Genomic DNA, 15,724 nt, shown 5'->3' with positions numbered 1-15,724 from the left:
GCATGCCTAGAAAGGTTACGTTTGACAAATCTGCTCGTCATTGTGGATGCCACAAACTATGAGGTTATGGTAGCTTTCCACGGCTAGCAAGATATCACTCATATCAATCTGGCGCGATCGAGTAACTCCATAAAAACCGCACTTGGGCTCCCTTACCGATGACTGTTTTCTCTGGTCTCCTGTGATCAACTTCTTGCATAGTGATAAAGCTCAATTTAGATTAGCAAAAAAGTGACAGTACTGTTCGGTTATATGTACAACGGGCTACAAAAGTGCATACCTATACTTTATGAACGTAATTTAATAATAACGTGGACATGTACTTTTGCAGCTGGATGTACAGCGTATTGTGCAAGCTAGCTGCAAGATTGCATGGACACATTCTGAATGGAATTCAATCATTAAGTAGCCATGCACCTTTTCAGCTGGGTGTAGCTCCGTGATGAAATCCATCAATACTTACAATTCCCATGTTGAGAAAGAAACACCACATTAAACAGGAAAGGTCCATATTGCGGCATTCCATAATAATCAGGTAGAAACTTTCCAGGCCTGGTTCCTTTAAATAACCGGGAAATAATTAGTACCTAAGGGGGCATGGGCAAAATTGTAAACTAGAATTAATATAAACCTATATAAATAGAGAGCTGATGGAAGAAGCGCAGAGGGTTTTTATGACACGAGTCTCGAGTTTACAATTTTGGTACCTCCCGTGTTACATAATGTTTCCATTACACTTGCGAAGAAAATAATTAAAATTTTATGCGAAATATGTTTTGACTACGGTAAAGTAACAGTTATCGTCCGCCATGTAGTTTATAGTTTAATAAATTTTTATCGACATTTCAAATCTGATCACAACAATCAAACTTTCTTTAATAATTAATAAAATTAAATATTAGTAAACATTATTAGTATGTTGAAGGAATAGTACTCATTTGACGCTTGGTTTTAAACAAATACTTCAATTAATAATCTCCTTAATTCAAATAGCTGAGTAATATAATAAAAAAGCCATAACTCTCTAGGAAATAAAGTGGGTTATAACCCCCGCTAAACCTGCGTGAAACAGCACGTTTTATAAACAAATGAGATGAAACAGTGCCCCTAGTGTAAATTTAGTCGTTAGCGAAACGTGACGTACTCGTTTGCGTTAAGTCTCATTTCGTATGGGTTTTTGAACAGCGCGCCAAGCGGGACGTTTTGGAAAGTCAAAAATCTCATACAAAATGACACTTAACGCAAACGCGTACGTCACGTTTCGCTGTCGAAAATATTTACACTAGGGGTACTGTTATTTGTCACACAAAAGAGCAGGGTGCGTAGCCAACATGCCAATCGTTAACGCTCCGTAGCGAACGAAACACAACTGTCACTGTCGCACTAATAAGGAAGAGTGATAGAGAGACACAAAGCATTTCATAGTCATAGCGCTAGCGATTGTCACCACGGCTAGGCACTCAGAGCAGCAATCCTTTAGCTGGGTTTGTATTGTAAAAGTTGTACACTAGACTTTTTTGTAATTTTGAAATTTTTATGTTATTTCTACCTAGAATCACATGCTCGTTCGGAGATCCTAAAGAAGAAAAAAATGTTCTAAGATTATTATTTCCAATACGTTACCATTTCTTTATTTTCAGGCCCGGTATTTTCTTCATTTTCTTTTTCCTATTAACATAAAATATATTTACACTAACCAAATTTCAAATCTATCCGACCATTGAAAAATCTATTCACAAAATGTATATAGGTATCTAGATTTTTTTAACAAAATTAACTTTCGTTCCAATAAAATTTTACTTGAATAAACCGTCATTAAGAATAATCCTAAGTAATTATTCCGTTTTTTTCCATTAAAATAAAAATCGTGTGACTTATTCATTTTATACAACGAGTGCCAAAATTATACTTTTTGCAATCGATTTTTCAAATTTCTGATTTTATTCTTGTTCAAGTTTATTTTTGACCAAACTCTGCCTGGCGCAACGGAGTATTATTATTCAGTTTATCCGGTACATACTTGTATGACTAATATTCAGTTCACTAGCGTACTACGTCAAGCTCAACTTATAATATAAATATCTGTGGAACAGATCCTCCTTCCTTGGTTTGACAATAGACGAGCATCTAAACTGGAAACTACACATGGATAACATATGCAGCAGATTAGACAGATTTGTGTTTGCGCTACGAAAACTTAGAATTGTAACATCTAAAGAGGCCGCTCTCTCAGCGTATCATGGATATGTATCATCTGTGTTACGCTACGGACTGATAATTTGGGGCAATTCAGTTGATATACAGAGAGCATTCATCACTCAGAAAAAGTGTATTCGAGCTGTATCTGGCGCCCAATATTTAGCCCACTGCAGACCAATATTCAAGGAGCTAAAAATTCTTCCGCTGCCCTGCTTGTATATATATGAGGTTGCTAAATTTGTCAGAAAACACCCAGACCTGTTTCCTCTGCATGATGCCGTTCATAATAAAACAAATGGCAGGTATCCAGACAAACTGTATGTCCCTAGACAAAGAGTGAACATATTTAGGAAAAATGTATATATCATGGCAATTAAATTATATAATAAGATTCCAAATGACGTAAAATCACTAGATATAAATAACTGTCAGAAAAAAATGTTTGATTGGTTACTTGAAAAGTGTTTTTATTCCATTGATGAGTTCCTTAATTATTAATAAACTTATTATTTTAATGTTGTAATATAAGTTAAATTTCTGCATAAGCTGTATTGTAACTGAAACCTGCCTTAACTACTATTGTATTGTGCCAATACTTATGTAGGTAATTATAAGAGTTATAAATTTAATACTTTCTACGCCGATAGAGGCAGAATATGACGCGCTTATTATGAATTGACCATCTTTGTACCATATTCTAAGAAATAAACATTTGTATATTTGTAACAACCTAATCAACTTATACAGATTGAACAAATCCTACTTGCGCAAAGCTTATACTATTGACGAGTCCTCGGCGATGATAGACATACTTATGTGGGACTTACTTACTTAAATATATACCTATGTCACTGTAAAATTGTAAAAACCGTTTAGTTTATAAATAAAATCTAGGTAACTCGCGAGATTGTAAACTCTAACTCGACAGATTGTAAACTGCTTACAATTTAACGCATTATTTTTCGTTAGATTATAATAATCTACTGAAGTGAAACCGTCAAAATGGAAAATGACGTGCATCGGAACGCACCTTGCGCGCTGATTGGTCGGTATTGCGGTAGGTCGTTCTGTGTCTATAGGGGCCATGCGCGTTGGAGGGTCTGCCATCTTGTGGCCTGAATCGGAACAATAAACATGTACATTTACACGTCACGTGTTTTCTTGTGCATAGTAGATTCTGCCATCTTGTGGGCTACATCGGAACAATAAACATTACATTTACGCCTCGCGCCAAAAATCTGACGGCTCCTGTGCTGCCTCTTACAGTTCATGCACGCTCACTATAGAGTTAGAAATCAAACACAGATGTCAGTCAAATAAACTAAATATACTTCAAACTAGTCTTTCTAGGGCTCACTCGGTCAAGACTGAGCTCAACAGTTTAGGGTGACTGTCATGGGACAAACTCAGCGAGCACAGAGCTGTAAGCTGGGAAACACAAATCGAAAGCATGACTAATCACATTCCGTCCATCAACAGGTTATGCAGACAACTCAGCGCGATACCCGACCCGATTCGGCCCCTACTGAACGACACCGACTGGCTCCTGAAGTACGCAGCCAAGGACAGAGCGGAAATGCTTGCAGCCTTGAGCAGCAATTCAGGCCCAACCCCGATACCGACCCGCAACACACAGCGGAGTTCAAGATTATCTCGATGATCCACTTTACTTTTCTCCTTCACAGGTCCAGGTATCCCATCAGGCGCTACTGCAACGTGAAGAAGGCGCCGGGCCCCGACGAGATCCCGAACATGGCGCTCCGCCCCCTGCCGCTAAACACCCTAGCGGTGGTGGCGCACCTGATCAACGGGATCGTGAGATCGGGGCACTTCCGCGACATCTGGAAGATCGGGTTAATCATTGTCCTTCCCAAGCCCGGGAAGGACAGAAGAAAGCCGGAGAACTACTGGCCCATCAGACTGCTATGCAACTTCTCTAAGGTGTTTGAGGTTCTCTCCACAGCACCCCGCCGCCTCGTGAGAGCCAGTCCAGCGCTTCCACGTACAAGTGGAAGGCACGGTATCGCAAGAACGTCCAATACAGGCAGGCTTCCCTCACGGAAGCTGTCTGTCGCCCGCATGCTACGTGCGCTACACCGATGACATCCTCACCAGTCATTGGACAAGCGCAGCTAAATAGCTCTTTTCGCAGACGACGCCGCCTACATTGCGCCATCTTTTCAGATGCCCCACGCATTTTGCGCGAGTGACTAGAAAACACGTGAGTTAAACCGTAAAATTAGCTTATCACTAAAAGTTAATTACAGATTCTGGCTCTAAACTATCTCTTAAACCGTTTTCAAAAATCGATAAATACATCACCCGGGAAAAAAATCGTACCTACTCATCACACATCACAAATGCTCGTAACAAAATTCGAACCCAGGAATACTAATGTAGTAGTAAATGTATACTACACATACACACACACACACGCTCCATGTACAGCTACGGAGCTCTTCATTAATCCGACAAGGACTTGACCTAATTTTAAGCACAAGCTGCATTTTTTATATACAAGAGTCAAAAAGCTACATGTTTAATGTTTCGTGTAATTCTTGACTGTTTAGCTTCTTAATTATGTACAAAACAATTACAGTATCCTTCATTGAACACGTAAATTAAAAACAATTCCTCCTAGGCTACCTATTAGCTTAACCGCGTTTCTCAAATAGTGACATACCCACGCGTTGGCTAGGGCATGTGCACAGTATGGAAACCTGTCGACTAACTCGTCGTGTTTTTTTTGGTGAGTTTGCAAATGCAAATCGTAACGTTGGGACACCATTGCTTCGCTTTAAAGATTGCGCAAAGGACACGTGGGCCTAGCACAGGAGTGGCCTAACAGTATCTCGCCGCCCGCGTGATATACGAGAACTACCGGCCTTTTTTAACTGTATTAATTAAAGAGGAAGCAAAAACAGCGTCAAGGCGTTTCAGTATCAATTTCCGCAAAGTTCTCTTGTCAGGCCTGCGGTAGACCTTTTCGATCTCGCATTAGTATATTAATCCACTAAAAACGGTGTCTCCGTTGCTGTTTTACAATAAATCGAAAAGGCCAATGATGATGTTATGAAAGAAAAACACGATAAAGTCTTAGATAGAATCACGTTTCTTCAAGATTCAAAGCCTGTGGAACACACGTTGAGTTATTTTGACAAGAGGTGTAGGCTTCGAGCAACGCTTCCGACGTGTCGGAAGCCGGTGTTGCTCGAAGGGTGTAGGCGTCGTCGAACAAAATGGTCGGAACTGAGACTAAATTCAATTCAAAGCTTGGCAATAAGCTGAATCTAGGATTTAGTATTAGGTACCCATATATATAAATTTCTGTGATCTCGGAAACGGCTCTAATGATTTCGCTGAAATTAGATATATGGGGGTTTTTGGAGGTATACAATCGATCTAGATTAGTCTTATGTTTGGGAAAACGCGTGTTTTCGAGTTTTCATGCGTGTTTCTTTCGACGCAGAATATGGTCGCTAATTTCGTGTTGCCGGCCACTGTCCGTCTGGTCCAGCGGGTTAAGACGCGGACGGCGAGAAACAACCAGTATTACGGGTTCGAATCCCGCCCGGTGACTAACTTTTGTTTTTTTTATATGTTCAAGTTTATATGTAATTTTTTGATTTTTATTGTTTTAGACAAGTTTAATTTAGTAAAAAAATGTAGTTTAGATTATCACCTATACACCACCATATTACAATAAATAGTTATAATCGAGCAAAGCTCGGTCGCCCAGGTACTATATCCTATATACCTACATGGGTTATACTGAAAGTTTCTGTAACACACGGAGTGAAAAAATACATTTATTGTTTGCAAATATAGCTCTGTCTATATTTTGAGTACTTACGTACAATTACCTTTGTCATATGATGTGTATTTTGATTATAATTTTAACTAGAATTATTTTTCGTCTTTTGATTTTACCAGTTAGACCAAGCTAAGTTGGCAGTTATTTTGATAGCCCAGACTGCGCAAGTGTTATTTTAAAAGTTAAACTTCTATGAAATTATCATGTTTAAATAACATCAGCGGTGTCATCATGGTTCCATTTTTGTCACCTGTCACTACGCCCGTCACTTTCGCACTTACATACTTGTTAGAACGTGACAGGTATGGTGACAAATGACAAAGAGCCGACCATCTTAGCCCTACAGCGCAGTCTGTGCTATCAAAATCGCTGCCAACTTAGCTTGGTCTAACTCTAGCTGTTGCTCGCGACTTCGAAGGCGTGGATTTGTATGTTAGTTGTTATATATTGAACATGAGCATAGAACATTGTTTTGTTTTCCAATATAATGCCTTTTTCGAAGTTCAAAGATTTTCGTTTGAAAAAATATTTTTAACCCCATTTTAACTCACATATGCAGAAAATTATTGTAGTCTATAAAAAAAAAAAAATCTTTATTGCTTTAAACCTTACATTACAATTCATATTGTAAAATTTTGTAGGTAAGACAGGTGTATTAGGTTTGTAACACATTTAGGTAGTGGGGTTGAGCCTCTGCCTCCCGAACTAGGTCTAAGCCTGTGACTCGGGAGTCAGCGATTCCTCCTTGATTTGGTAACAATGGTATCAGCAATAGAAATCCGTAGACTGGGAAAAAGGTAAATGACAAAGATTGTAACTAATTAAAGCCAACTAATGCAGATATGTGTAAGTATGCGTGTAAGTCGTGGTGGTGTGGATCAGGTATGTGCATGTGTGTGTGTGTGTGTGTGTGTGTGTGTGTGTGGGTGTAGATAATGAGGTAACTGAAAAACATGATGAGCAAGAAGGATAGCAAAGGTTATTTCAGACATGACAAGAGGTTTTCGGTTTCCTGATAAGATAGTGTTTGTAAAAAGGCAGTTAGTTATGGCTTACCACTGCGCATTCTGCGCCCTCTATCTTAAAAACAGTTAATCGAATTAAAAATGTTGGATACATAACTTCTCACAAATTTTATGCTCTACGGTTCTTACCTGGATGTAAACAACATTGGGGTTATATTAGAAAAAGGGAATCTTCGATATCGGTGAAAAACTGTTTTTGGAACATTTGACCTTGAATAACTTCCGACCCGCACACGATCTATGCCTTGATTTTAAAGAAAACCTTTAAAACGTCATAATCTATATGTATACAAGTTTCCAGCTTAAGTCCCTCATTCCGAGGTTGACACAAACTAACGCGGTCTACACACCTCTTCAGTCTACCGAAGACAAAGACTAACGCCGGAAAACGTGCACCTGTATACAGAATGTGCGACCACTACAATAAGTCTCTTCTCGAGATCGATCTATTCTCAAAATCCCGCGCCCAGTTCAAGACAGCAGTCACAAATTTATATAGAAATAAGATCATATATACCTAGGTAACTTTTCCTTCCTATTTAGTTACATATAAGTAATTAGTTTATGTGCATACGTATATTATACACTAAGTATCTCTAAACACTTTCAATGTTGTAAACCGCATGTTAGTCTTAAGTATTAAGTGGTATTAGGTATATGTTCTTCGTGAGATACGTATATGGAAGCATCTGTAGTTAAGGACATTTATGCTATTTAAGTGTTTTTTGTTCATGCCATGTATGTTTTCTGTGTTATCTCCTTAATAAATAAATAAATAAATAAATAGACACCCTTTTTAGGCTAAAAATGCCTGACGCGTCATGTTTTTTTTTTTTTTTTGAAAACTATTAATTTTGAAACAAGGTTTAACACAAAAAGCCACTATTGAAAACCTCTAGGGTTTATGTAATAGTTGGCGAGATCGCGCGGACCGATCCGCGTTTGCTTAATACTATTATTACATACTTAGTTATATTTTCCTGTCGAAGCTGTTATTGTATCTATCGTTTAAATATCGGCCTTATGTATGAGACAGTAGAATCAATTTACAACGACAGCTCTTACAGGTGATCAGTAAACTTAATTTATCTTTAAACATTATCTCTGTACTTATATCTAATATACATTACTCTGGGCTTAGGTAGAAGTTCCAAGAGTTAAGCGGGTTTTACGGTAACTTAGCTACGTACCTTGCTAGATTCTGTAGCTATGCACTGTGCCACTTGAACACCTCTTTTGCAGCCCCTGTACATAACTCTGTTCACTGTAAACAAGCAGAATATTGCTTTCGGCTACCTCAATAGTTACTCGTGAAATAAAACTTTGTAAGCGTAGTATATCGCGTATACAATGAATTACATTTGAAATACATCCCGAAGTTGTAAACCCTTTACAGCGGCCGTGGTCAGTGAGAGACTGAGGTAAAATATATGGCTCCATATTGGCTCATATACAATTTATTATTCGAATATTTTTAATGATACCGCTTTGTAGTCATAATCATCGTTTCTCCGAAAATTGTTTCTCATATATTTTTTTAATGGTTTTTATACTACTACCTACATATTCCGTTTTTTTTTACTCATAATGTTATTACTGAGAATGTATCGGTGCCCATAATGTTATTACTGAGAATGTATCGGTGCTCATAATGTTATTTGTATGAATTTCTTTATTTATAAACTTATTTCATACAATTGTTTGATCAGAAGCTATATTAAAATAGAATATATACAGGTCGCAGTTCTAACCTAACCTAACCCACCTTTCTAGCCGGATTACGGTTCTGCGAGGGTCGCAGTTCTAACCTAACCTAACCCACCTTTCTGGCAGGATTTCGGTTCTGCGAGGGTCGCAGTTCTAACCTAACCTAACCCACCTTTCTGGCAGGATTTCGGTTCTGCGAGGGTCGCAGTTCTAACCTAACCTAACCCACCTTTCTGGCAGGATTTCGGTTCTGTGAGGGTCGCAGTTCTAACCTAACCTAACCCACTTTTCTAGCAGGATTACGGTTCTGCGAGGGTCGCGATTCTAACCTAACCTAACCCACCTTTGTGACAGGATTTTCCAATCATTTTTGTTTAAAATTAAAATTAATAATGATCATTACTATGTCAAATTTTATGAAAAACATTTTCGAAGATTCAGTAATCGAATTTCCAATTTTATTACTTTAAATCGATATTCGAACAATAATATATGAATAAATTTTAGCAATAGAGATATTTATGAGGAATGACATTATGAATATAATAAATTCGAAGTTACAATCATTATTGTTTAAAATAAATACGTGTAATGATCATTAGAATGTAAAATTTTATGAGAAACATTTTCGGAGTTTCAATAATCGAATTTGCAATTTTATATGAACTTTGGCGCACCCAAAATATATTCATCCCTCAAAAGGGCCCATTAGATACACACTTGTAAACGGGCCCGATGTCGGGCACGAGCAAGAGTCCTTTTTCGTTTGACGATTTTTTTTTAATACTACGCGGTGGCAAACAAACATACGGCCCGCCTGATGGTAAGCAGTCTCCGTATCCTATGTACGCCTGCAACTCCAGAGGAGTTACATGTGCGTTGCCGACCCTAAACCCACCCCCCCCCCCCCCCCCCCCCTCGTTGAGCTCGTTGAAATATCAGAAATTCGTTAAAAATATGAAATATTGAACATTTTTGGCAATTAGAGACATAGTATTTTTACACGTCAAATATTGTTAAGGATGTACTGGTATTTTGTGAAACGAAAAACGTCCCTTGCAAGAATCAGCGGGCCCGACATTGGCTCCCGATGGAAAGTCTTTGATGGAAAGTAAAATTATACGTCATGGCGCGAATTCTGTACAGACATCGAGACCACCACGCAGGCCAACAGGGTAAGGAAGGTCCTCTCCGCCAACTCGACTATAACCTTAAGCCAGACAACTCTCTCACAAACTCACCGGAGGAGGCGGAACGGGTCCTAGGGCAAACGCACTTCCCGGACTGCGTGATATCGCACCCAGTAAGTTGGGACGAGGCGGAGACAACCACCCCGACGGAGGACGAGTGGCTACAGACATACGAGGTAATCAGCCCGCCGCGCACGCAGTGGGCCTTAAACGGCTTTGACTCCTTCAAATCTTCAGGAATGGATGGGATCTTCCCTGCGCTTCTTAAATGGGGCGGGAAGCATCTCACTCTGAAGCTGACCATCGTTCTGCGCGCCTGTCTGGCTCACAGATACGTGCCGAAGCAATGGAGGAAGGTAAAGGTTATCTTCATACCGAAACCAGGTAAAAGCGACTACTCGGACCCCAAATCCTTCAGGCCCATCAGCCTGACCTCTTTCATGTTGAAAACATTAGAGAGGTTGTGTCACAGGTACCTTAGGGAGAGGGTGCTAATTCATGTGCCCTTGCATCCAAACCAGCATGCCTACAGCCCTGGCAAATCTACAGAATCGGCACTTCATGCAGTGGTAAGTAAAATTGAGGTGGCGATCAAAAACAGATCCATGTTGTTAGGAACCTTCATAGATATAGAAGGGGCTTTCGACAGGACCAGGTTCAGCAGCATTACAGAAGCACTGGTAAGACATGGCGCGAATGCAGTTATGACAGAATGGATAAACAACATGTTGAGCCATCAAACTCGAGACGGGCGAAACACAACAGGCATTAGTGGCAAAAGGATGCCCCAAGGAGGAGTCCTATCGCCACTACTATGGAACCTTGTGGTGAATGACCTGATCACCACACTAAACAATAATCACTATTACACAATCGGCTATGCTGACGACATAGTGATACTGACGAGCGGCAATCATTCAGGTACAGTATGCGATGTTACCCGCTCTGCACTAGCCATCGTGAAGCGCTGGTGTGTTAACAACGAACTCTCAGTCAATCCCAACAAAACTGTTCACCAACAAACGCAACATGGGAAACTTCTGCCTTCCCAAACTGTTCGACACTGAACTCCAACTATCTGCGGAGGTAAAGTATTTAGGGGTAATACTTGACAGCAAATTGAATTGGAGCAATCACTTAAACGGCAAAATTGACACAGCCACAGTCGTATTCTGGGAATGTCGTAGAATGCTGGGTAGAACCTGGGGGCTAACCCCAAAGATAACTCTATGGCTTTACCAGGCAGTCATACGACCAATAATAAGCTACGGTGCGATAGTTTGGTGGCCACGCACCAAACTATCCATAGTTGAAGCTAAACTACAACGACTCCAGAGGTTGGCCTGTATGGCGACTACGGGCTGCATGAGGACAACACCAACCGCGGCCCTGGAAGCTTTACTGGGCCTGCCGCCGCTGCACCTCTTTATACAACAGGAAGCGCTAGCTACGGCGGTACGTCTCAAAAAATCGAATCTCTGGAGACCACCTAGGGTACCACACACCGAGATCCTCTACGAGGCGATAGGTAAGGAACCGCTAATAGAAGCGGTGACTGACAGGATACCCAGACAATTCGTCTTCGACAAGAAATACAAGATACAGTTACACGAAGAACCTCGTGAAGGACTCAACCCGAGAGAGCTGAGAATCTTTACGGATGGATCAAAGACAAGGTCAGACACTGGCGCGGGAGTATTCTCAGAGGACCTAAACACACATATCTCAACACCACTAGGTGCCCACAACACAGTCTTCCAGGCAGAATGTATGGGCATCATAATGGCAGCACACGCAATCGTCTCAAGGAAAGTAGTGGACTACCCCATCCGCATACTCTTTGATAGTCGGTCAATACTACAAGCTCTGCAAAGTTATACTTTGACCTCAGGGCTAATCTAGGAATGCCACAAAGCTCTGTCAGAGGTAAGTACCACCACCAGCGTAACTCTGCAGTGGATCAAGGGACACAGCAACTCGCGAGGGAACGATCCAGACGACATATTGGTGAGAGGAGGCTCGGAACTGAGGGTGGCAGGACCGGAGCCAATTATGGCTCTGCCTTATGCCTGGCTCCGGAACATGCTGAGACACAACACCAAGGTAAAACACCAACAGTACTGGTCTAACCTAGGCACGTGCAGGCAGGCGAAGGAGGCCCTCCCGACAATCGACCCCGGTTTGTCGAGGAAGCTGAGACAGCTGAAGAGGCCACAGCTCCGGCTTTTGACTGGGGCCATTACCGGCCACGCCCCACTAAACAAACACCTACTAACCCTACGTGTTACAGATAGCCCCCTCTGCAGAGCGTGCATGGAGGCAGAGAAGACAGCCGCCCACGTTATTCTTGAATGCCCAGGGTTGCCAGAGTACCGGGCACAATACCTCGGTTCTCCAGGGTCTCTCCCAGAAGTCGTCGGCAACATCAAGGGTCTGCTAGGCTTCTTGGTAGAGTTGGGTTGGCAAGAGGAGTGCCGACAACCCACCATCACGCAAAATAGGCGCAAATTACGACGTCGAGTTGCGGAAACCAATCCCGCGAATACCAATACCAATATACGTCAAATTTGCGTTCTGTCATTTCTGCCGGAATCCATATTTCGAAACGTCATTCAGTCATGTTTTAAATTGAGAGAATAGCACTTGACAAAAATCCTATCATAGCCTCATGCCTGCATTTAATTTAATTTTAAAGTCAAAATATCGATCCCTTTCGACTTCGGGCCTTGGGCATTTTATTTTGTTGTGAGTGGACACTGACTGACATTAATTAGTGATATAGAAGAAAATTTACAATATACAACGAGCCCGGTCGAAGTGCGAAACGCAAGTAACTATCTCACCGATCGCAAGGTACTACTTCAAATCCATTCCAATTTCCGTCTTTCTTTATTCTGTTCCTAACACTACCCATATACAATAATTATAACAATTAACAAAAAATATAAATTTTAACACTATTTATACATTGCAATTATATTAAGTAACACTACTGTAGTAAAAAGTATCAATCCGTTACCGAAATAATCCGCTTACATAATTTTATTTCATGTGTAAATGAGCACGGTTTGCACACAAAAGTCCGTCTAAGCTAACGCTGAAACGACTTTAACGTGACATAGTATGTAGTGCACACTTGCAAAGTATACTGTGTAGTGTAGAGGTAGCTTGGTTCAACTGTTTTGCCTACGGGGCAAGACCAGTGTCAAGTTAAGGCCAGATACATTACTAATTTGTCCAACTGAAATCCGTTATTCACACGTGTGTGTCAAATATAAGAAACACATTTCGATATTTCTGTTTATTAAAAACTATGGAAGGTGGAGGTAAGGAAAGAAATCTCCATGTACCGAAAAGCGTCATCAAAAAACCTTAAATAGGTGGCGCTACAATACCTAGAATACTTGAACAAAAAAAATCAAATCATAGACAGCGCACTTCACTCCATCAATAACGCGTAGGTTCTTAGCTACTCTAGCGCTACTCTGAAGAGTTTTGGAACTATTATTTATAGCTGACAGCTGGACACTTTTGCAACAGTTCTGCCATAAGAGATGTCACTCCTCTTATTTCCACACTCCATATTGAAAACATTAATTAACAGATGTTTGTAAAATGTTACTTAAAATTGTGAATAAGGGAGGTGTAATCGCGATGAGCAAGTAAATAGGTAACTAAGGACGATGGATGAAATCATCACCTTTAGTAAAACATATCATGGAATCATCGAATAATCACACAATAATGTAATCGTGGAATACTCGTACCTTTACCAGAGATGGAGCATGAGAGGCATAAACATCGAAGCAGATAGAAGAGACTGCGACAGGACACATTATTCAACTTGTCGCAGCGTCCTCGACTATTATTGCAGTCTAGATTTACTTGTCGATAGTAGTCTATATTACAGGCTTACGGCTACCTCATTGTCTATTGTAAGTAAAACTGCACGTGCCACTTACCTGCATAAAAAAGAGGTTCGGTGACTTAACCGGTTATTGAATTACAACTCCTATGGAGATTGCAATAAGATTTAAAATGAAGTAAAGGAAAAATATTTTGCGAGGATGTGTAGTCCCTCTACGGTTGCTGAGTGCCAGCGAGTCGAACGCCACAGAACGGGTTTAAAATGTGCCGTCGATATTCATAACAAAGGCGCGTTATCGGAGAGTGCTCATGTGCCAAATAGAATTATATAAAAAAAATCGTTTATTTCAGACATAAAAGTCCATCGGGGTTAGCATAATTATTACTAAGTTAACTTAAAATTAGAATTAATATTATTAAAACTAATTAATACAATAAAACTAATAAAGAAAAATAAACTAACTTAGCCTATGACCTAGAACATAAGGAACTGGCGCATGCAGACAAAGCCAGTGTCTTATTAGGGGGCTGTCCCACGTACGCTTAAGATTCTATTGGGGCTGCCCCGTATCCTGCTCAAGGTTGAAGCACACCTCTTTCGCATGATGGCATGGAATCCACCTATTCCGGTATCGGCAAACATCCCCGAGGCGCTACAGAAACGAGGCAACCCCATCAGAACCCTGTAAGCATTGTTATATTGCACGCGTAGAGCGTTGTAAACCTTATGCGTGTAGTTGACCCATAGGCTGCAGGTGTAAAAAGATTGGCAGTATGCCGTGAACAGCGGCGCCTTGACTTGTTTCGTACACCGTGCAAACCTACGCGCCAACATGTTGCATCTGACCATTACACCCCAATGACCGAACCTTTTGTTTTGCAGTAGCACGTGCGGTTTTACTTACAACAGACAAAGAGTTAGCCGTAAGCGCCAGCTTGAAAACGAACGACTATATCGATACCTCCTATGTACACTGAGGCAAGTGCAAAATCAGGATTTTGCAGGAGAGCGATTCAAAGCTATAACGGAACGTAATTTTATTTGTTAATGTATTTCCATACGATTTTCGATTTGTTCTGGTGAATCCTCTTAGATTATGTCTGCATTAATGTAATTTTTAAATTTATCGCAGATTATGATATAACTTTTTTTTTTATGTGGCTGTGAAGTAGCAAATAACAAAATTTTCCAGGCGGTACTTCCTACCAAAAATCTGCAAAATCTTTGGTTAATATTTAGGCAAGTAGTAGGCCAATGTATGGTCTACATATAACTAGAAAAAAAATTAAAACCACATTAAAAACAATGTTTTATTTTTATGACTTTTTTTTTTCTACATGACAACTGCTATTTGTTTTTTGAGTATCGATGCATATCTAACTAAAAAACATCATTTTAAAATTTTAAATTTAAAGCAAATCGCTTGAATACATCTCGAAATACAATACATTAAAGAAAAAACTTCAAAAAATAATAAGTCAAAAACTGTCACTAGTAGGATGAGCATAACCTTCACCATAAGAGGTACTAACAAAAAAAATCCCTGAGTCAAATTGATTTAAGGGCCGACTTACTATGGGAACCCGACTATGGCCTTTGATGCAAAGTAGAATTAAATGTTACCTAACTATCAAAACATTAAAAATGTATGAAATAAATGTAGGTTAAACTGTTTTTATCAGTTTTTTTACCACGTCGACCTAGTGAGCTACTTTATCAGTACAGGTACCATACTTTTTTACCCTCCTCCGCGTTAACTGTGCCGCGTACTGGTACGTATATATAAAATGATGTTAGTTAATTGCATCCATATACGTCACTTTTTTTCCGAAACTAATACGAAATTCAGCATACAATTTCAGTGGAAGGTAAATATTGGCATTTTAATCATAAATATGTAAAAAACGTAAAATCATCAAAT

The 15,724-nt window shown here is 40.0% G+C and overlaps 1 protein-coding gene across 1 annotated transcript in view; it reads right to left on the bottom strand.

The window, feature by feature from the left end:
• LOC133531700 (uncharacterized) overlaps nt 1-15,724 on the bottom strand; it is a 131,114-nt gene that overhangs the window by 90,377 nt on the left and 25,013 nt on the right. The window contains exons 8-10 of the mRNA XM_061870068.1: nt 8,229-8,302; nt 1,624-1,668; nt 464-559 (exon numbers count right to left, since the gene is read on the bottom strand). Of these exons, the coding sequence (XP_061726052.1) occupies nt 464-559; nt 1,624-1,668; nt 8,229-8,302 (215 nt within the window). The remainder of the gene's footprint in view (nt 1-463; nt 560-1,623; nt 1,669-8,228; nt 8,303-15,724) is intronic.

Source organism: Cydia pomonella, chromosome 25, assembly GCF_033807575.1.
Source record: "Cydia pomonella isolate Wapato2018A chromosome 25, ilCydPomo1, whole genome shotgun sequence".
Classification (NCBI taxonomy): domain Eukaryota; kingdom Metazoa; phylum Arthropoda; class Insecta; order Lepidoptera; family Tortricidae; genus Cydia; species Cydia pomonella.
This window is presented reverse-complemented; position numbering and strand designations above follow the sequence as displayed.